The 23,502-nt window shown below is 46.3% G+C and overlaps 2 protein-coding genes across 11 annotated transcripts in view; both read right to left on the reverse strand.

Annotated features, from left to right (window-relative positions):
• Positions 1 to 4,667, reverse strand: part of LOC119433324 (calcyphosin-like protein) — a 96,854-nt gene extending 92,187 nt beyond the window's left edge. Inside the window, exon 1 of the mRNA XM_037700477.2 lies at positions 4,521 to 4,667. The gene's annotated coding sequence lies outside the window, so the exon portion shown is untranslated. The remainder of the gene's footprint in view (positions 1 to 4,520) is intronic.
• LOC119433320 (calcyphosin-like protein) overlaps positions 1 to 23,502 on the reverse strand; it is a 152,476-nt gene that overhangs the window by 116,540 nt on the left and 12,434 nt on the right. For 8 of the 10 annotated variants that reach the window (XR_007464429.1, XR_007464430.1, XR_007464431.1 and 5 more), the window contains exons 4-5: positions 17,426 to 17,635; positions 12,638 to 13,530 (exon numbers count right to left, since the gene is read on the reverse strand). Coding sequence is in view for 1 of the 10 variants with exons in the window: in XM_037700472.2 (XP_037556400.1) it covers positions 13,429 to 13,530; positions 17,426 to 17,635 (312 nt within the window). In the remaining 9 variants the exon portion in view is untranslated. Of the gene's footprint in view, positions 1 to 8,243; positions 13,531 to 17,425; positions 17,636 to 23,502 lie in introns of those variants that run through there. The other 2 variants (XR_007464424.1, XM_037700472.2) reach the window with 2 other exon arrangements.

A 23,502-nucleotide genomic window follows, 5' to 3' on the forward strand; every position in this document is an offset into this window, starting at 1 on the left:
TGGCCTGGTTTCCTGTGTCTTCATTCCTTGCACGCCTGATCAAGCTTCTCTGTCTTATCTTTCCCATCTTCATAACTTGACATGACAACCGAAGCAAGTGACCAAGCGCGATCCGACTTGTGATATCGCTGAGCGAGTGGCAAGGGTGAGCAAGGCAAGCTCGACGGACGCACGAAGACAACCACCTTCCTGCGCTTCGCCCAATTTAAAATTCACCGAAAAGAGAAATAAAAGAACTAACATAGGGATGTCCAGCAACCTGCTAGGAGCGCGCATGTTCTTTGAAACCGAAACAAGCACTCGCCTTACAGGGGCTGATCATATGTCGCTTACATCCAGGACGTGCCTGGTCCACTGAGGCAAGGCTGACAGTGACATGTGCGAGTCGGACAAGGTCGGGCATGTTTTCAAGGGCATCACTGATGATGCTTTCAACTTCTTAATGTGTAAGAGTTGTGCAACAGCCGGTGGTCTTATTAAGGAATGCCAACACTTTGAGCAGGCAAAAAGCCGCCACATTGCAACATCATTCGCCGGCTTGCTGAATACGGCTGTGACTTCCTCATGAAAGGCCAGCAGAATGTAGCGACCATCGACTTCAGAAGACGTGACATGAATTGTTCGGTGCGAAAGTGAAGCAATGTCACCTGCCATCATTTTTCCATTCGTCGGTGATTCCAACAGCTTACCCACAGTACCACTTGTTCAAGCAATAGTCCAAGAACTCCAAAATCTTAGAGTTCATTCTGTCTGTTTTATTGCTGCTTCATAACTTTGTGACGGACCTTATCCTTCACCTAGATAGCGGTACCCTCCAGGCTATCGAAGCCCAGCTGAGTGGCAAACTGCAGATGATCGACCAATCTGCTTTGCCTGCTGTCAAATTGGTCGCATTGCCCGCCATTGCTGCAACCATATCGCCTCCTCACTTCCCCAACCGACCTATGGTTACTACCATTCCAGACTAAGCCCACACAGTTTCCACCCTACATTCCGCCGTCACCAGTCCCAGTCGCCACCAGCTCATTGGCTGTCATCCATATCGCCTTAGGCTCGTCACCCGCTGTCCCCAATGAACCTCCGACGCTGTTCCATGGAAAACCAACTGCTGCAGCTCCCAAAGGTGATGCTGCACTGATGACTCGACCTAAAAAATCCTCTGCGCACTTTATCGACCAGACAAAACTTGATTGACGTTATAGTCGACAGCGTAAATATTCCAACGTTGACTGACACTAGTGCACAACTATCTGATTAGTGCCCAATTGTGCCGCCGCATGAACAAAGTCCTCACCTCTGCCGTATCACAAACCTTGCGCATCGCCGATTGAGGAACGCTCTCTGTACAGACGTAAGCAGCCTTGTCTAGAACGCGAGAATGGCGGCTTCCGGAGCCAGCCAGCGACGTCTAACGGTAGTTGCTGGGCCAAAACGTGCCCATGACCGTTAGACGTCGGACCCAGCAGCTAGCGTTACGTCGCTGGTTGGCTCCGGAGAGCCCCGGAAGCCGCCGTTCCCACTTTCTAGACAAGGATGCTCACGTCTGTACTCGGAATGTGCACTGCTCGCGTCAGCATGTTTTGTTTGCAATTTTGGAGCAATGCTCTCACGACATTATCCTAGGATTAGAATTCTTATTTCATTCCGCCCGCTTTGACTTTGCATCTGGTGTGACCGAGCTTCAACTGTCCCAGAGCTGTGACATTCCACAAGAGAGACAACCATGCTTATGTTACCTCGATGAGATCCGCCTGCCACCGCAAGCCACCAAGTACGATACTGTGATCTCCTTTCCGCCTGTTCCTGACGGCGTCTGTGTGGTGTGTCCGAGCGCTCTCGTAATGCTTGAAAGGAATGTCGCCCTTCCGCACACCCTACTCAATGTTGCAGACAACTGGACCACACTCCCTCTCCCAAACTAACTACTTCGCGCAGGTTATACCGAGAGGCATGTCGCTGGCCGATATTGTGCCTATCAATGATTGCGAGATATCCGTATTAGACGCTGAAGTTCTACCGTCATCCGCAGGCAAGTTCGATCAATCTAATCCTGCACCAGACGAACTTAGCAAGATGATTGCACCTGAGCTTCTTCCTATGCAGGCTGTTGACATACGTCGCGTCTTGGAGGCTTATCGCGACTTTTTGATTTTAATGACCATCCCTTAGGCCAAACGTCAGTGGTCACTCACCGTATATATACCGGTGACGCCAATCCCATATGCCGATGTCCATACCGCATTTCACATACTGAACAAGTAACTTAGGGCAATAAAAAAGAGACACAAGAAAGGGAGACAAAGACAAGTGCTCCAGTATGAGGTGGACATAATGCTGACTAAAGGCATCATTGAACATTCGTCTAGTCTGTGGGGGTCCCCAGTTGTCCTTGTTAAGATGAAGGATGGCAGCTGGCGCTTTTGCTTCGATGACCGACATCTGAATGAGATCACGACCCAAGACATCTACCCGCTGCCACGTATTGATGAGGCCTTGGACTGCCTGTATGGAGCCAAGTACTTCTCGTCCATAGACCTTCCTTTGCTCTGGGTATTGGCAGATCTCCGTAGAAGACATGGACTACAAAAAGACCGCTTTCGCAACACCGGATGGGCTTTATCGATTCAAGGTTATGCTCTTTGGCCTTTGTAATGCCCCGAAAACATTTGAGCAAATGATGGACTCTTCGCAGCTATAAATGGTCCACTTGTCGATGTTATTTAGACGATGAAATAGTTTTTTCACCCACATTTATGAGTCACCTTACGTGTCTGTCGGCCATTCTTGCTGTTTTCCGACATGTTGGCCCGAAATTCAACTCGTCCATGCGCCACTTTGGAGATTACTGTTCTCGGCCACCTTGTTAGTGCTGCAGGAGTTCAACCCGACCATGACAAGATTCACACCGTCCAAGACTTTCCTGTACCTTCATCTACAGCACATGTCAGAGGCTTTGTTGGACTACGTTCCTATTTGTGTTGCTTCATCAAGAACTTTGCCAGCACCACCTGCCAGCTCGGCTCACTACGACCCATCTGCTGCTACTGAAATTAACACAGATGCCAGCGGCCATGGAATTGGTGCTGTTCTCGTTCAACAGCAGAACAAAGCACAGCAAGTAATTACATACACAAGCCGCCTTCTCTCGCCCACAGAACGGAAGTTTTCTATCACGAACGCGAGTGCCTGGCGTGATGTTGCCGAGCAGTGGGGCATGTTGCGACTATGAATGAAGATGATTTGGCTGGAGAGCGTGCAGCTGTTTTGGGCTGTCATCTTGTGAATGCAGAGTTGCTGCAGTTTGTAAATACCTTGTAAATACATCTACACTTCACTAATTCTGCGCGGCAGTAGCGCACCCAGGATCTCTGCCAGGGGGGGGGGGGGGGGGTGACAGTTTGCTAATACCATCTAAACAGCACTAATTTCGATTTCTTCACGGGAAATTGTCAAGAAAATGCGCTTCTTGCGAGTGTGCAGACGATTGCGCGTCTGGCATAGTTGCAGCACTAAAATGCGTAAGGAAAGAAAAGGGGTTAAACAAAAGGGGGGGTTAAGTCGCCCTCAGGGGGGGGGGGGGTTACAACCCCCGAATCCCCCCCCCCCCCCCCCCCCGTCGGTGCGCCACTGCTGCGCGGTGGCAATATCAAGCGGGTGTGACGCGAGGCGCGAGCTGCTCGCGTGCGGCGGTGGACGTAAAGAAAGTCGCAGTTTCGCCTGAAAGGCGAAGCATCGATTGCGATAGCAAATTAGTATACATCTATACGAAGTATGGATAAGTTTTATCGGCGGTATAACTTGTAAACATTCGCTTACAAACTAAATTTTTGACAAGCATATGGTGTCACGCGCGCACAAGCAAACATGAACACATCTCACTCGATGGCCGCGGCTCGCTGTGAAAACGCTGCAGTGAGGAAGCGCAGCAGCAGCAGCGAACCGAAATGACCTTATATAGTGCTGCCTACCGCATCAACGCAAACTAAGCGGGTAAAACACAGCGCACACGAAGATACTCGGTTCAACGCGAACTCAGCGGGGAAAACACAGCGCACACGAAGATACCAGCACTCGGCGCACTTTGTCCCCCATCGCAGATAACTTCAAGGGCGGCCGCGCCATACGCAGCAGCCGCCGCCGCCGAAGTAAACACCCCGCCCACTGGCGTTCTACCGGCGTAGATGGCCGCTAAACGGCGACTACTGGGGCACCATTGTAGCCGCGAGCACGATTCACGAGAGACATGGATGGAGTAAACACAATGCGCGATCAAAGAAAGAAAAGAAATGTACAGAAAATAAGAGAGATATGCATTTAACGGCCAGGAGCTCTGGCTCCTACGTGACGCTGGGCGGTACAGGGCGGAGACGTCGCGGCGTCTGCCGCACGCATCGATCTTCCGATCACTTGCAACAGCGTTGCGTAAAGTACGACACGCGACCGAAATGCGCTAACCGGTTGGTGCAAAATACACTCGCGATCACAATGGAACAGCGGTGCCGGCAAGGCTCGTCTTTTACCGTTTCTGAAGCAGATGCGCCGGAACCCACTAGACGCAGTGCAGACGAAAAATGGCGAACTTGCAAAATGCCGCCGCACCCTACCCGCACGATCTGAACGTCACGCTAGAGTGTACTAGAATGGGGGGGGGGAGTGGGTCGAGCGGACGCCTTGGCAAACGCCTAGGGTGAAGCAAAAAACGTTGAAATAGCGGCGCTGGCGTCGGTTTCACGTGGGAGTAGCGGCGCCTTGGCGGCGCAGCCCGCGCAGCTGCCCGAGAAGTTGTTGAGCTGCATTGGCTTGCTGTGGACGTCATCGCGTGGGTTTTTTCCTTCAGTGTGTTTTTTTTTTCCGCACACAGCGTGTAAACGATTAGTCTACTTTGCAGTGGCTGAGTCATGCCGCGTAATCGACTGTTACGCGCCAAAGTGGGTGCCAAACAGGCTACGTTTACGTGAAGGAAGGGCCGAAGTTGTCTTTGTTTGGCGTGCCGAAGGATGGCGGAGAGAGTCGGCTAACGAACTAATGGGACCAATGAGGCCTCCTTTATCCCTCTAGTCCGTTGTACGGCTTCGTGAGAAAGCTCGAGGATCTCTTCACGGAATGCTTCTGTCTGACGTACAGCATTATGGATATGCTGGCAGTTCAGAGCAAACTTTCCCTCGAAATACGCTCCTACACTCACAACTAAAAATAAGTCACGTCTTCATTTTTATGTGAAAGGACTTAACAGTGACAAGGCAGGAAATCGGCAGAGGGCCAAGCAGCTGAAGTTGAGCCGTCGCTCATGAGGTGAAGCACATGAATCAATGCATGGCTGGGAATTTATTGGAAATAAAAGCTTTGTGCCAGCAACAGCCCTGTTATCTTCATTTTGTTTATCTTTATACAGCTGTACATAAGCATAACAAAGTGTAACTGCATAATGATGGTTAATAATAAACGCAGGAGGCTACTGTCAACCGTGAAACAACGAAAGTGGAACAATGAAATATTTAAGCCATATATACAAATTTATTTTGGCTAAGCAAATGCACAAACCTGGCTAGCGTACCTGCATTATTTCAGCTCAGCTAGAAAGTATGCGCGCAGTTTTTTTACTATAATTCAGTGGTGGACTACCGGACATAATCTCGATACAAAATCATTTCAGGTTAGGCCGACACGGCATGAAACCGTATATTGGTGGCCGACCCTCTAATTAAACAAGATTTTATTTCTAATAAATTGTTTATGATTGCCCGATAACTCGGAAAATTTTAAGGCCCCTTCCGCACAAAAGGTCTTACAGGATAGGCAGCAAATTGCCCAAGAGTTGCCGTCGTTCTTTTCCGCAAGGTATTATTATTATGGCAAAGATCATGTGGACTAAGCAAATATAGTGCTTGCTAAATATATGTAAAGACTATCTCTCAAGTATGCCAAAATTAAAGACAAATAAGAGTGCGCACTGCTTCGAACTGAGACCAACAGAAACGCGAGGAAAATGAAACTTCTGCAAGTTGCCTATGGCGTCGCCTTCCGCCGGCGGCCACCAGACGGCGATAGCCATAGGGACCGTGCTGCAGCACAATCTGTTTCCAGGTCTGCGTAAATGTGCAGGAGATGCTGGAGGTTCAAGGTTTTGTGCATCAATTCATAATTCATGTACCTGGTTAATTCAACCATCACATAGTGAATGTGCAGCAGCAGGTAGCCAGGCACTGTCACATGATGGCACGTACAGCAAGAGACCAAGCAAAGGTCAAGAAATGCAGTGGCACCGTAGTCATGGGCAAGAGGTTCTTGGGGAGGGAGACAAAAGGACAAGACCATCGAGAGATGCCCACGGCCAATGTGCCACGACATTCAGGTTTTCTCCTAAAACCAGTGAAACAAAGGCATATATTCCATAGGATCTTTACAGCGAAATTAGCCATCTCAAACATGTAGGCGAAAAGAAAGCGTTTCCTATATTCCACTATTTGCTGATGTCTTTTCGTGCCCTTTCGAAGCGGCATTGCCACTCCAGAACTTCCGTTTTTAAAACCCCCTTGGCTCACCCTCGCAAGCTTTCTCTCGCACCTGCAGCTCATGGCGTGCGGTCGCGATGTTATTGAACTTGGACTTTATATGGAACAACACGGCGACGTTTACGTCGACAGGAAATTCACCTGGAGTGCACATGTAATTGCTATAGCAATATAAAATGGTTTAAGGTGCAGCATGGCTTCTACACCAAACAAATGCTTAATTCTAGGCACTCAACAGCAGAATGGGCACATATACTTCTTCACCTTCAATGCTCTGTCAACAAAATTTGATGACTTTTTTTTTTTTGCATCAAGCGCAAAGTATGCATGTTTTAATATGGCAATCTTTTTAAAGCAAAGCATTCTTCGCAAAACAAAGAATCATGGTTGGCGGGAAAACGGTTAGATACACACATAGATAGATCAATGCTAAAATAAAGTTTTCAATCTCTTAACACACTTAGCATCTTTGGGAACTTCACCTAGTTTACGGTATGCCTGTCTGCCTTTTCCTAACCTTTTTCTCGCCAACCTAGGTTACTGGGTAGTCCGTGGTCTTTAAAGGGTAGAGCGTCAAGCTGCTGTGCTGACGGAACTGGGTTTGAAACTTACCGTCGGACCAACTTGGGGAATTGGGTATAGGACGCTTTTCAACAAACCCCTTTGGCACGAACTTGTGTCATAGGTACGTGCCACTCTTCTATCTCACAAAAATAAACTTTAACATTTCTCCAGCGATGGGCAGAATTGGACCCACATTTTGTATATTCAGACAATTTTGTCTAAATACATTTCACACAGGCTCCACGCACAGATTTCGCAGCGGTGCAGTGTAGTCCACAGAAATTAGCGAGATGACCCTGGCTGCATACACGCCTCACACATGACGTTTTGGCAGTGGCAATACTGTGTGTCGCTACATTGCTTCCATACTGATTGCATTAACGACTAAATTTTCATCGCGAGATGGGTGCTGCCACAAGTTTTTGGAGATAAAGATTGGACATGCGGACTTCTCACAAACAAAAATGCCTCTATTTCTGCCTACATGTAATGCAATCATCAAAGGATAGAAATACGTTACCCTCGTATTTGGTTGGTTTCGATAATGAATGCCACAATGAAGCACCATGAATTAAAGAACATTCTCCGAATAACACAGGCAGGTCATCAAGTTTTCCTGCAGCTCCAGTGTAGGGTGCAAGAACATTGATTTAAGAACAAAAAAGAAAACTGGCACGCAGTTTTTGGGTGGCACGTACCCAAAATAAATGCTTAGTTCTGTACATTCACCAGCTGTGGGGGCTTAGCGGCTATGGCGTTGCACTGCTAAGCACGATGTCGCGACGGCCGCATTTCGATGGGGGCGAAATGCAAAAGCACCCGTTCCCGTGCATTGGAAGCTCGTTAAAGATCCTCTGGTGGTCAAAATTAATCCAGAGTCCCGCACTATGGCGTGCCTCCTAATCAAATCGTGGTTCCAGATCGTAAAATCCCATAATTCAATTCAGTTCTGTACATTCAGCAGCAGTATCAACAATAAACATTATAAATTTACTTTGTATGCACATCCATTATGTTGACGTTAAAATTATTCAACACAGGCACTGGCAATGAGAGTAGAAGCTGAATTTACCATTTTGAAGACAGCACCGTCAATCGCACGTGCCCTGATGCTTCTCTCAGAAACGTGAACAAACCTCCCTGGCAAGGAGTGACTGAAACAGCAACAGTATTTCAGAAGCTTTCTTTATTTCGATCATAAAGGCAAAACACTTGAGAAAAACACACGCTCTAAGCATGCCGAAAATAAATTAACAAGGCGGTACGCAATGTACGTGAAATGTGCGTTTACCACTTTTGCGTGCTTTAAGCGAGGATTCTAAAACAAGATGCATGCTAGAGTCGAAGACAGCAGTATACGGAAATGACAACAAAAACGTCGTGGACGAGGAACACCTATGAGAATAACAAACATAAAATGTCTTGAGACCGTAACAAAAGTAGTGTAACCGAGGGATACTGCACCCAACAGTGGAATGGTGCAAAGTTACGAACATACCCCAACACACATCACCGCCACCAACCAGAGCTTGTGCTTAGAAACCCTTCACGAAATCGCTCGTACCAGCATCTTCATGTCCTTACTTCCAAAGTTAATCAAAGCACCATATTCAACCAACAGCTTGCACACTGCATGCTAAAAAAAATAAAAAAAGATTGTGTGCTCAAGTCAATTATTTCAGCATCAGATTGCTTGAGTTTTGCAAGATAAAAAGAATGCAGTCATTGACACCAACATCAATCAAACAGTGATGTGCGCCAGGATTCGGTGACCTGATGTATACACTTGCAACTATAAAACAACTAGACGGCCGGAGTAAGCAGGCCACATAAGTTCGCCGCATAATATCTGTTCATTAATTAGACTGTGCAGTGTCCAAGTTGCCAAATATGCTGACGCAATGCACACTGTATATTGGAAACATCGAATGTTTAGGCATGCACTGAGAGGGCGGTTCAAAACGCGACAATTGTGAGCCACTTATTGACTACAAATGAGTCTTTCAATGCTGCACTGCTATTGGCTTCCATCAAAAATGCGAACCACATACAGTGTTGTCAATTAAGCAGATTTCCCACTAATTACAGTAAAACCTTGTTAATTCGAAACTAAGAAATGTCTGAATTAACCGAATGTCGAGTTATCGAGGGTATCCAGAAAACAAAAAACCGGAGGCCGCTTAAGCTCCACCTTTAAGAGCGGAACGCAATAGCACTATCGAGCCCCGTTCACATTGCATTTTTCTTTATGAGTAGGCTTCACTGCAACACAGAACATGGGAAAGCCAGCTTACAAAGACCAAGCTTACGCTGATCTCCTTAAAGTCGGCTTCACCTTTAAACAGAAATGCATTGCTGGGAAGACGTTTTTACAGGGGCAATATAAGTCGTCTTATATTCAAATGTGAAGGCCCTAGAACATTTAAAAAAAAATTATTTTATTAATTGTTTGTTATTGCCCCAACGGGCGTGCGCGTCCGAAACGTATTAGGCAGGCTAAGTCCCACTTTGACCTGCCGAGGATGTGAGCGCCATCTGGATAGGATTTTTGCAAGTAAACTACTCGAGCGCGCCGCTGTTGGTATAGTAGAAATGCTGGAAAAGGGGTTTGTATTTGAGTTTCCTCATAACAAAATTATGTTTTCTCGTACATTCAAATTACAATCCGACGCCACCATGTCTGTAGGTTGTGGTCGTACTTTACCATTTTTCTGACAGATTTTACTGTGAGAAATTCAATTTTTGTTTACTAACACCTTGCGCCACGCGGAGGGCCTGCGCAGTCGGGTTGGTTTGGGATGATTTTCTCCGCCACAGACGACACCAGATTTTCTGCGACACGGGGCCATTAACGCTATCACGTTAATAAGCAAATGCTTACTACGTCAACACACTTTTATTTAGTGAATGAATGAGCAAATCCTGTTGCTATTTTGCACAAAAGCAGAGTGGAAGCTGGAATTCTCGTCATCTCGTGACTCATTTGCTCTCGCTGCGGCGATCTAGGCCTCGCGACTTGCTTCGCAGCACGGCCGCGGCTTTGCACTACCGCGCGCACATCCCGATCATGTTTTCGCCAGTGAGCTGATCGCCAACATCGCGATGTCGCTGCGGAGAAAACCGTGGCCGCTATCGATGCGATTATGAACGGCAACTTCAAGGTGCTGAAGGCACACGGCCGACGCACGCACCGAGTCGGAACGAAACTACTGTTCGCTGCAAGAACTGTGGACGAAACTGCGGTCGCTATCGATGCGATCATGGGATGGCGACTACGCAATTATGAAAGCCCGCGTGCAACACGGTGTTATGCACATAGGTAACGCAGGAATAAAGGCTTTAAGGGCACAAATAGGCATGAAGCGTTCCGGCGTTGCTGTCATTCACGTACGATTTCCGCTACGACTATGGCGATGAGGACTCCGCCGCTTCGCTTCGGTTGGACGCTGGTGCCGTTTTTTGCTCTTTTGCGTCGCACATTTGCGGTGCTTCTCACTCACCGAGCTCCGAAAGTTATTCAAATTAACCGATGTGCAGCCAAATACTTCTGAATTAACGAGAATTTGATTGCAATGAACAATGCATACGCTGGCCGGGACCAGAGGACGAGTCCGAATTATCCAATTTTCCGAATTAACGAAGGTTGAATTAACGAGGTTTTACTGTATAGAGGATTTTCACCTTGTTTAATGTCAAAACCTCACTAACAGCAGATAGCATATTATTCAAAGAAAATTTGGAATAGTATTGATTCCTTTGGCAAGTTGTTTGACATTTCACGTAAATATACAATATGTTCTAGCAAATTTTAAATGTAGGTTCAGAGCCAGTTTCACTGGGGGAAAAACAAAAAGACAAATTGCACACATGTGTCTGCATTTTTCAAATTGCAGCTGAATGAGAAAGCTTTTTAGTGCCACTGCATCCCGTCTTCACTCCTACATCTTGTCCACACATTAAAACTGCAACTCGCAGCAACAATAACAGCCAGAATATTGTGCGACTAGATACCAAAAGCGCAGTGCTCTTTCACACAGTGTGAATGAGAAGTTCAAAGTGCTCTCAAAGATTTAAAAGGAGGTATAGAAATGCTAAAACGTTTTTTACTTGTTCCCCCCTTTCGTGTCACCATTAACAGCTTGGCACGACAGCTAGCTTGTGCAAAGTCATGAGTAAAATTGGCGAGGCAGTATCTATGTCAGAAATGTGGCTCGAACAACAGTTGGAACCACGTTGCAGCTGGTCTGTGAGCTTAAAAAGTTTCCTTAAATGCGACTTGCTATTCACACCATCTCGGCGTGACCTGAGCTACGTAGCGTAAACGGCTTAAAGCCAGATTCAAATGCAGAAGTGGATTGTTACACAGATAGTTGTACGAATAGTGCCTGACTGCACCTGAGGCGAGTCCTTTTGTGCGGGAGAGCAACACGCTGTTTCACAATGACAGCAGTGCAACGAAGTGCTTCAGCGATCATTAATTCACTGAGCAGCGGTGAAGTTGCCTGAGTGGTAACTGTCACAAGAACAGCTAATCAAGCATCACCTTGCACATGGCACTGAATTGAAAGTGCAGCTAGTAGACTTGCGTATCTTGATGCGGAACAAACCAAGTTTGCACTAGCAACTCTGGTACGGACAGTGCTTGAAAGACTGTCGCCAATTAGTGCGCATCAAGAGCTGCAATTGGTTCAACAAACGATGGTACAAATGTCGATGACGTGATAACAAAGAACTTCTGCATTCGAATGCAACACTACTACAATAGAACATTCTATATATCCTGTATAACACGTGATAGGTAGTCTTCTGTAAAGGGCAAATTGGCAGCAAAAAGTTGGCAAGCAATGCTTGGTACTATGTGAGCACTCTGGAAACAGTGTATAGAATTTTCACAGACCTCACACTAGGAATGTCGCTGAAGATGTTTAAATGTGTCCACAAAAGGGGCAAGCACTTTGCCACGTAACACACATTGGCATTTCAACTTGTGTAGATTGAAAAATGTCACAGCAAACAACACGTGAAGATTCTTTTTGCACGAACATACACAACGTGGTTTGAGTAACTCCCTTGATAACAAGTTTTGGCTGATGTCAATGACAACATTAGTCCTTTGAGTGCCAGTTGGCAAATTAATGGGCACAGAGTAATAAAACAATGCCATTACCAAATCCTAGCTCTCTGCAATGCCTGAAATTTCAACACAGAGTACACCACATATATCACATTGCATGTGGTTCATCAGGGCATGTCAAATGACATGTCAATCAATTACCAACACAAATGATAAGTGTCCACTTGTTCTGAAGCAACCACTTCGACATTTAAATCATGTTTAACTTGAACAATTCAACAACGTAACAAACACTGGAATGTCTTTTCTTGAAAAAATAATCACTTTGGGCCCTTAGTTCTGTGATTCTAAGATTCCAACTTGGTTTAGGAACATTTAGAAACAACCCTGCAAATCCTCCAACGCACCTCAAATGTCAAAATGAAATGACTGACAGACCTCTTCCTAGACATCCAACCGACAACTTCTTTTTCACTGTAATTTCCACCTGATAAGTTTTTGGTTACACTGTACTCTTTTTTTTTTTTGGTTCTGCTGGAGGTAAACAACAAGTGACTAGGTGGAACAACTTACAAAGAAACTAACTACTTCACAAAACCTATAATTTACCAGAAGATGAGTTGATAGCTGAAGGCTAGAGAAGCTTATTTGGAAATTAATCCTAACAGCACAGCCTCTCTAATACTTCAGCTTACCTTAACAGATAGATTTGGGCATTTATGTGCAACTTCAGCAAAATTAAAAAAAAAAAAAATGTTTCAGATGATACTATGCACCAGGAGATCTGCCACAGCACGAACGAAAACAAAACAAAAAGCACCAGCTTTCTCACTGATATTGTCATAAACATCCAGTAGTGGTGACGCAAGCATGTAATCCCATTTGGTCAGTACAGCAACTTAAATGTGGGTTTGCCCACTGCATGTGTTAAGATATTATTTCTTTTACCACGTCATGCAAAACACAAGCAAACAGCCCTCCAAATGTATAGTAAATTACAGGTAAGACGTATAAAGGTCTGACAAAATTAATAATTAAGACTCGGACGCAAATGATAAGATGCCCTGAATAATAAAAAGCAGTTCAATAAAAAGCGCAACACGTGAAGCTGAAGGAGAATTGTTAAGATGAGTTACGTGTTAGAGGATGTCTGCACGACGACGACGGTTTCAGCCGGGACGGGACAAAAAGCATGTGTGACGGCTGTGCATCACGTGACTAGTGGCAAGGGTCACGTGGCCAAACAAGGGTGGACTCGTTTTCTTTTTCTTGAGTTGCTCAGATCTTCCAGGCATTCCTCATCATGAGGTCGAAGTAGGCATCTGTGTCAACGGAGGCGCTCACGCCCGCATAGTAGTTGACGAATTCTTCGATTGTCACCTGCGGAGGTAAACGTCACGGGTGAATCAAAACGTGTTGGTTATACTACAGGTTAGAGCACTGCACGGGCCCGGGCCGGGCCGTCCGAAGCGTTTGTCGGCGGGCTCAGGCTGGGCCTGGGCTTAAAGCCGCGGGCCCGGGCCGGGCTCGGGCTTGAGGCCGCGGGTCCGGGCCAGACTCGGGCTTGAAGCCACGAGCCCGGGCCTGACTCGGGCCCGCTCATTGAAGGGCCCAAGTAGGCCTTCGAGCACACACGACCGTTATGCATTACATGGTTCAATGCATTCTGTGCCAAGCTGAAGTGACACGTACAAGATGACTGTCATCATCACCATCAGCCTATATTTATGTCCACTGCAGGACGAAGGCCTCTCCCTGCGATCTCCAATTAACCCTGACTTGCGCTAGATGATTCCAATTTGCGCCTGCGAATTTCCGAACTTCATCACCCCACCTAGTTTTCTGCCATCCTCGACTGCGCTTCCCTTCTCTTGGTATCCATTCCGTAGCTCTAATGGTCCATCGGTTATCCATCCAACGCATTACATGGCCTGCCCAGCTCCATTTTTTCCGCCTAATGTCAACCAGAATATCGGTTATCCCCGTTCGTTCTCTGATCCACACCGCTCTCTTGACTGTATATCTTATCAGATGAAGTTCTCGTTTTTAGCAGTGGAGCTGTTTCAGCCGGTTGTAATGTGGCTGCTGAATCCAAAAATGTGGGCCGATCCTGGCAGCAGTGCAGAAAGGGTCCAAGCGCAATGGCACATACACCTGTGAACTAGCGAAGCTGAGCCTGGGTAAGTCTAGCTAAGAATGGTGGGGACTACTTAAACTTAGGCAGTCTTCGATAGGCAATGGATAGCCAATCAATAGCTAATCAATAATCGATCAATAATAAATAAATTCGGATAACTTAGTAGTGCTTAGCCTAGCCCAAATACGTGGCCAATATCTTGCGATTCACAATTGATAGCCAATCAATAGCTAGTCGATAATCAATCAACAATAAATAATTTCTGGGAAATGCTGGGGATGACTTGATAGTGCTTAGCCTAGCCCAAAAGCCAGGACTAGCTAGGTGCCCATCAGCTCCGCTGTCTCTTTGTATAGCATTGCGCCGCCAGTGCAAGCTACGCTCATTTTTTTTTCTTTTCCGCAAAAACGAACATTGTTTCCGCGTAGGAAAAATAAATTATACAAAGAACCACTCCTCAAACCATTTTCATGTTACTGCTTTTGCGATTGCACTATTACCAGTGCCGATACCATTGCATTATTTTAGCGCTAAGGCCAGTTACTTTTGGGCTTCAATGCATAAAACAGCGTTTTCTTCAAAAAGTTAGCTGGAACACCCATGCATTTCGTCGGATACTTTCAAAATGAATATCTCGAAACTGGTTCAGTCCTGAGAATTCGTTCCAAGTGGATACGCCTTGCAAACTCAGAGGCTATAATTCGTAGATTTAAGGATGTGCGTAAAATATTTAATTGAAAAGTTAATTAGTGTAATTATGTAAAATATTCAATTAGGCATTTTGACCATCCATTAGGCCATTTATGTCAGAATTAGCTTGGAACTACACAAAACAATTAGCCTCCTTAGAGCGTCGTCGCATTAATGCGAACACAAGAAATCCTGAGATATGGTCAATTCCATACTTCAGAACACTCTATAAGCATCAGTCGTTAATACAAAACCTACCATTCACTTTGAAAAAATACAAAAATGTCGATAATTTCAGTAAGAAAGAACTCAGCTCATACTTTGGTCGCTTGTAATGTATCTGTTGTGATTATTATTCTGCCTTTGTGTATGGTTCTGAGTATATAATGTACATCCTGTTTCGTTTTCTTAGCAAATGTTAATCTTGTAAAATTCAGTCTCATGCTATGTTGTATAGCTTTTGTTGCATTGTTTTGTATAGCTAGTATTGCTATTCTGTTAAAACTTTTTCCAATTCTGTTAGCTCGCCGTGACGGAAATATTCTTTGTCTTTCCGTTCTTAGCTATTTCGTCTATGAGGAATTCCAGCGATAGCTGGAAATATATGTGAATTATTGTGCATGTACGCACACTGTTTGCTGTACTATTGCCTTGCCTGGTCTTTTGGGTCACGTCAAGCTACATATGTGGCTTTTAGTCCAAAATGACTGTCCAGCATGTAAACTGGAGAATCAATTGATTTGATTTGATTGATTTCGTTGGACACTTTGAAAATTATTTTCTCGAAACTGGTTTAGTCCTGAGAATTCGTGCCAAGTGGATACACCTTGCGAACTCGGTGGCTATAATTCGTAGATTGAAAGATGTGCCATAATATAATTAATTAAAAAGTTAATTAGTGTAATTATGTTAATTCTCCAATTAGGTGTTTTGATTCCTCGTGGAAGTAATGGCCGCCTCATCGAGTAGTTTAGATCAAGGGTTATAATTGTGCTATATGCCACAGGCAATCTTTGAAAATTTGGTTCAGCTAAAATGAAACACCCTGTATATTTGCATGCTAAATGACATCATAGAACCATATCGTACAAATCAAGGTAAGTGCATGCGCACCAGCGGAAAAATAGCAGCACAGTCAATGGGCCGGATTACTGATGTTCCCGTGGGAGAAACAAAGATTTCGGCCTTTCATTGCTTATATACTGCAGTTGATTAAACGTCGAGAAGGTGAGGCTGACAGATACGGTACAATCTGTAAGTAAAAAAAGATTGTTTTTCTTACAGGCCGGGCCTGGTCATGCACACGCGGGCCCTAGCTAAACTTAGTAATGAATGCCCGGGCCGGGCCCGGGCTCAGTAACACGGGCCCGGGCTTGGAACCAAGGGCCCGGGCTGGTCTCGGTCATGTACGCCCGGGCCCGGGCCGGGCTCGGGCCGAAAAATTAGGCCCGTGCAGTGCTCTACTACAGGTCAGTGCATTAGGTGTCATTAACGCACTACAAGCCAGTCGGCAGTGAAGTACCAAACTACAATGTAAGCAAGCCGGGGCATTTAAGTGCATATTCGGTAAAGCGTACACAGACAATCTTGTTTCGTGGGTAACCATTCTAACATGCACAAGACTGTAATGTTACATTGAAACGCCTAAAGCACATAAGCTGACAACAAAAGATTTAACAAACGTTTAAGAATATGCCATCCTAGCTAGGCGCCCAAGTCAGATAAAGCAGCAGAGTTGCATCGCGTGGAAAATCATTGCTTGAGCAATACTGCTGCAACACTTCACACAATGAAATTAATTACCCGCGCTGTCACAACAGGTTGTATCAATGAGTCAGGCAGGGCTGTTTAACTTGGAGTAATCTTTCAAAAAAGCACAGTTGGACACGTCTTGTCATTTCTTTTCTTTAGGTGCCAAAAAATTTTAATAATTACATTCCGTGGCTTTATGTGCCAAAACTACGATCAGATTATGAGGCATGCCAAAGGGTAGGACTCCGGATTAATTCTGACCACCCAGGGTGCTTTAACGCGCACCCATTGCACGGTACCCGAGCGTTTTTGCATTTCGCACCCATCAAAATGTGGCCACAATGGCCAGGACCAAACCCGCGACCTTGAGCTCAGTAGTCCAACGCCATAGCGACTGAGCTACTCGTGACAGGTGTATCAAGTCTCTTTCTCGTGTTTTCCACTAAAGATGAAGTGAACCATACTCCTTAGTTTCTGCACCTTTTCAAAAAAATTATATGCTATTGAAACGTGTGTTGTTCAATGCAGTGCTAATTTGGGCCAATTGATGCTTACTTGGATAAAGAAAGATGACAACATTTACTGACAGGACAAAATGTGACTGACACACATGGGCAACCTGTCAGTAAACACAGTGTTCTTTCTTTACTCGAGCATGGTGCCCAGGCTCAACTGCAAACTCATTTGCGTTCTCACCTTGCCGTCGGGGTCATTGGGACTGTCAAAGTTCTTCAGGAAGAGCTCAAACACCTGGTCCTCAGTGAGCTCCCCGTTCTGGTACTTGGGGTGCTGCCGAGCGTTGTATACACCCTTGAGGTCATGGACGGTGATGACTCCGTCTCCGGACTTGTCCATCTTGTGGAATGCCTGCGTGATGCGCTCCAGACGGGCTGCCGACATTGGAGGCTGCACATGGCGAACACAGGCGAGAGCTTGCACGGCGTACTAAGGCCGGTTGTGGGTCTGGACAGTCTCATCTTGGAACGGCCAGCCATACTTCACAAAGCAGTAAGGAACAGATTGCACACTCATGGGAACTCATCCCTTAGACTTGCCAATGTTCTCCATTTTCACTTTATTCACATTCCTAGTTTTCGTTACAAAATGAGAAAAGAAAACTAAGGGATAATGTGCGAAGACACACCTGCACCTGACAGAGGACCTTGACCCAGTAAAATATGTACTCTAGACAACATCAGTGACGTGCTGACATGTTGTACATAAACAATGGTGAATGCTATAGTATAAAGCAAGACTGAAGAATTTATACATGCCAGTAATAATCGTAAATACTCAACACGATTCAAACCTGTACAGACCCATATATGCAACAGGAAAAAAATAAAAGTTATTTACGTCTGCAGCCGGTAAATGTATAATTGACAAAGTCTGAAGGTTGCAGTAAAACAGTGTCATGACTCATCTCTTGAGCTGCAGAACTTGATTGGCCCACAGTCTAGCTTTGCCAGTTCACTGCATGCAATGAAGATACTTCATCATCATCAGCCTATACAGCTGACGCCCGAATTTTTTGGACATGTCCATAACTTGGACGCCTTTGAGGCACCGCCACATACCCCGTAGAGTCAATGTGTAAGAACGTCTTAAATTTCGGACGCATAAAAACCTTCATCGTCCAATTTTCCGAACTTTTTGCCACGACCGCAGGTCCGAAACGGCATTATTTGTAGCCACAACCGCCGCCATTTTGACTATCTCGCCTCCTAGAACCGGCGCTCTTGCACGCAGATCCGGTGGCAGCTGTAGCCACTACCGCAGCAGCGGTAGTGGCCTAGCCACTTCGACGTTTGCTACCAAGCTTCTTTATGTTCGGTGCCGTGTTTTTGATTGAAACAATTCACCAGCTATGGCGCCGACTCCACCTTTGTAATCCACGCGAATGTCTGGGAAGCGCAGAAAGCATGACGCGTTGCATAATGCAGATTCCCGAAAGTCGGCTTCAGGGTGTCTACCAAGTTGACATTTTCAGATTCCCTGAGTTTTCCAGGTTTTCCCTGAGTGATTTTGCTAAATTCCCTGAGTGGAACACAACTTTTTTTTATATCAAGACAGGCTGACACCATGTTGCCTGATGCTGTCACTTTTTATAGTAAGCATGTTAAAAAAAATGTCGCAGTTTTACCCGAAAGGCAAAGCATCAATTGCGATAGCAAATTAGTAGAGAGCTATACAGAGTAAGGATAGTAGTTTTATCAGCTGTATAAACTTGGACATGCAGCAGCACCAGCAATGCGCAGAACTATTCTTGACGCCGTCGGCCTTCTGCCCGCGTTCGGCGTTGGCGACTGTTGCCGGTGCCTCTGGGGATGGCTCGGAGGTTTTCGACGAGATCAGAACGGGACACTTGTCGAGCAGCGTCCGAAGTCTTTTCTACCTAATCACCTCACACCATTTTTATATGAATACGCATTTGGTGCCGCAGCTAAACATCGCCTCCCCTCCCTCCCATCTCCCAACGGCGTTTCGCACGACGGAAGAAGATGCGTTTGCTCTATATATATGCTGATTTTAAAGGAGGAAAGAGACGTTTCATTCTGCAGCCCTTCAGGGAGCACGGCGCAGAACGCGCGTTTGCTCTCCGCCGTGCGTTCGCTTTCCGTGATAGCGCGCGTCCCTCGCGCCCTTTCACTTGCACATAAAGCATATGGCGCGCGGCGAGGATTTCATTGCTGTTTTTTTATTTATTACATACCGCAGTCCGATGACCAAGCAAGACGGGCAAAAAAGGGAACATAGTGAAAGAAATGAACAAGTTATACAACAGGTTATAATAAACATTGTTACTGAAAGACAAGCATACACTAACAAAGCTAGGAATAAGGAACAAAGATACGGAACCTCACGGCGACGGCAGAAATCCGCTTTGATTGTCCATTTAATTGCCATCGCAATAAAAAAAAATGTCCGACGCTTACGGTACTCCCCAATGCAAAATTTGAACGCAGTAGCCGGTTACGCTGAACCTACATCTTTGGCGTCACTTTTGCGACGTATTATTGGCCGAGTACTCGCGCCAACCAGCAATAGCACACACCCGATGATGATGATCACAGCCGTCAGCGCCTAACGCAGAGAGAGGGGTAGTATGGGAACGCTGGCATGATGAGTGGCATAATATACGGAGCCAGCTGACCTAAAGCCCACACTAAATGCTGATTTATAAAGGAGGAAAGAGCGCTTCATTCTGATCTTGGGAGCCGCCACCGTGCTAACCCCGGCGCTTCCTCCTCGCTCTCTTAGCCGCCTCCTGTCGCCCCAGCCTCCTCCGCTCCCCCATTCGCCAATCCGTGTCACGTGGAAGTTCGCGCGCGGCCAGGATTTTGTATTTTTTTTTCTTTCCAGCGCGCTCCGACTGCCATTCTCGGGCCTGTGCGACGAAAGTGCTGTACGCACAAACAGATCAAACGTGTTAGGGACACGAACTTCGTTGTGATGGCATGCTGCTGCGCCTTAAGTTGCCGCAACCGACAAGGCGAGGAATAAGGAACAAAGGCTTTTTTTGTTCACCATCACGGCGTGCGCAAAATCGCTTTGCATTGATATTTGCGCCGTCTCGCATCGTCGCGTTGCTACTTCCAAAACGGCAATTAAGACCAGTCTGACGCTGACGAAGCAAAATCGCGCCAATGCAAAAACGTCTCCGCAGGGCGCGATCGAAGTTTTCCTCGGATTTCCTCTGGTAGCGCGTTTGCTGCGTCTGCCACGGCAGGCCCGACGCAGGCGGCGCCACTGTCGATATCATCGCGCTGGTCGCGCCGAGCGCCTTTGAGAGTGGAACGGAGGAGGAGGGAAGCTGGCATGATGGCGCTACTTTTCTTATAGGGGCTTTAGCCAGCTGACCTACTGCTCGCGCGAACGACCTGTAGCACAGGTGGCTACTGCTTGTAGCCAGCTGTACAGCTGTTACGGTTACAGCTGCTACCGCTACTGCGCGAACGCACGAGCAGTGGCATGCTCGCGTTCGCGCAGGTGACGCCGACGCTGAACCCAGGAACGGGCGCCCAACAGCTGCGTTCTAAAACGACTTAATCAAGTTTGAATAGTAAGGTGTAGTGTTTATTTCATTAAAAAATACCATGGAAGGGAGGGGCTAGTAAAATGCACAGCAGATAAAGTATCTTCCGAGAGAAATGGTAATTTCACTGCTTTAAAGAGTTTATTTTGGTTTGGATGAGCGACACATGCATCTCGGCGTCAGCCAAGACTTTCTGTTTTTTTGAGCTCAAGCTCCTTCAAAGAAGCGGCGACACGCTTCCTTTCACGTTCATTCCTCAATGCGTCGGCCCTTCCTGTTCTCGTCCTCTCCAGCTCCTCCTTCCATCGTGCGTTCGCCCCACAGGACCATTTGAAGCATCCTCTTGGTCAACTGTACACTAGCAACTCCTCCAGCAAACGACACAGCAGTCAAAGACGATTCGTTGGGCGACCAGAGATTGTTCCTTCTGATTTTCGACAAGACAGCCCTTTTTAATAGAAAATCCTCTCTTGACAGATGCATTTTCGTGCGAATGAGAGAGAATAATCTTGGCAAAAGTGAGTAGTTCCTTGTTTGAACCACAGATGCCTGCCCAAAGGGCAACCAGCCGATCCGTGCTCCTGTCAAAATTTTTCAACGCTGCTTTCAAAGCACACTTGAACGCCGTCATACTTGTCACAGCAAACAAAGCTTGCCTGCGGCGCCAGTGGAGCGATTAAAACTAAGTCGGCTCAGCACGGCGTCACTAAACACCCGACACAATTCGTTACTTTGAACCTCACCAGTGTTGGCAGATCGCGGCAGGGTGCGAATATTCCACCTCCTCTGCGCTGCCCGCGTGCGCCTCCTGAACTTTTAGAAATGAACGCTTCCATCAAGGCATTGCGCAGGAAGGGTTCATTTTGGGCGCGTAGTGGAAAGCGGAAGCGCCGCAACTAGGCACTGTATTCTGAGATGGTACTACTGCCATCGCGTGACGTAGCGCTCAACCAGCGAATCAACTCATCCGATTTTGTTCAACCGGCCAATCAGCATGCGCCTCACGGCGATACTACCGCCGAAAGCGATTGTCGCAGAATACGTCCCCTAGTCAAACCTGCAACATTTTCTACCGCCTTGCTTGAGCTCTCTACAGTCTGAGAAACAAAAAAAAGCAAGGGGGGCGGCGGCCATCGAAGAGCTCACATGCGAGCCGTATGAAGCGCATTCTCTGCATTACATGGAGTAATCGGTGACGGCGCCGGGAAGTGTGCGCTCTTTTCGCCGCTTTGCTGACGCGCTTTTTTACGAGCCGTATAAAGTGCGTCATCTCTGTTACTCGAGCCAGCAATACCGCACCTTTCATTCCCTTTCAATAAAATTATAGCTAATTTTCCCTGATATAGGCACAAATTCACAGTATTTCCAGAATATTCAAAATCCCTGAGAATTCCCTGTTTTCCCGGTTGGTAGACACCCTGGGCTTTGCTTCAATACAGTAATGTTACGTGGTGAAGCATACACAATGTATTGCAGTGAAGCATGCTAAGAGTTGGAAGGGGCAATTGTCACGGGACACGGTATGTATTCATTAATTATACAAGCTTGCACCTGCTGTCTATCACAGTATGAGCACCGATACACCTAATAAGTGTACTGGCAGGACTTTAGAGCCATTTTGGACGTGCCTGTGACGATTTGAGCCCTCGGGGGCAGTAGAAGGCATGCATTCGTTTTTTCGGACTACCCGCCTGTTCGGACGTTTTCGCGGCCCCTAGGGAGTCCGAAAAATTGCTTGTTGACTGTATTTATGTCCACTGCAGGACAAAGGACTCACTCTGCGATCTCCACTTACCCCTGTCTTGTGCTAGCCAATTCCCACTTGCGCCTGTAAATTTCCTAGCTTCATTACCTCACCAAGCTTTCTGCCGTCCTTGACTGCGCTTCCGTTCTCTTGGTGCCCATTCTGTAACTTTAATGGTCCATCATCGATCTACCCTACGCATTACATGGCCTGCCCAGCTCCATTTTTTTCTCTTAATGTCAATTAGAATATCGGCTATCCTCGTTTGCATGTCAGATCCACACCAATCTCTTCCCGTCTCTTAACGTTAGGCCTAACATTTTTTGTTCCATCGCTCTTTGCTCAGTCCTTAACCTGTACTTGAGCTTCTTTGGTAACCTCCAAGTTCCTGCCCCATATGTTAGCACCGGTAGAATGCAATTATTGTACACTTTTCTTTTCAATGACTGTGGTAAGCTCCCAGACAGGATTTGGCAATGCCTGCCGTATGCACTCCAACCCAATTTTATTCTTCTGTAAATTTCCTTCTCATGATCAGGGTCCCCTGTGAGGAATTGACCTAGATAAACGTACTCCTTTACAGACTCTAGAGGTTGACTAGCGAACCTGAATTCTTGTTTCCTTGTGAGGCTATTGAGCATTGTCTTTATCTTCTGCATATTAATCTTCAACCCCACTCTTACACTTTCTCGGTTAAGGCCCTCAATCATTTGTTGTAATTCGTCCCCAGTGTTCCTGAACAGGTACAATGTCATCTGCAACCTGAAGGTTGCTGAGATATTTGCCGTTGATCCTCATTCCTAAGCCTTCCCAGTCTAAGAGCTTGAATACTGCTTCTAAGCATGCAGTGAACAGCATTGAAGAGATTGCGTCTCCTTGCCTGTTTCTTTCTTGATAGGTAACTTTATACTTTTCTTGTGGAGAACCAAGGTAGGTGTGGAATCTGTCTATATTTGCAAAGGTATTCACGTATGCCACCTTTACTGCTTGATT

This window comes from Dermacentor silvarum, chromosome 11, assembly GCF_013339745.2.
Source record: "Dermacentor silvarum isolate Dsil-2018 chromosome 11, BIME_Dsil_1.4, whole genome shotgun sequence".
NCBI lineage: Eukaryota > Metazoa > Arthropoda > Arachnida > Ixodida > Ixodidae > Dermacentor > Dermacentor silvarum.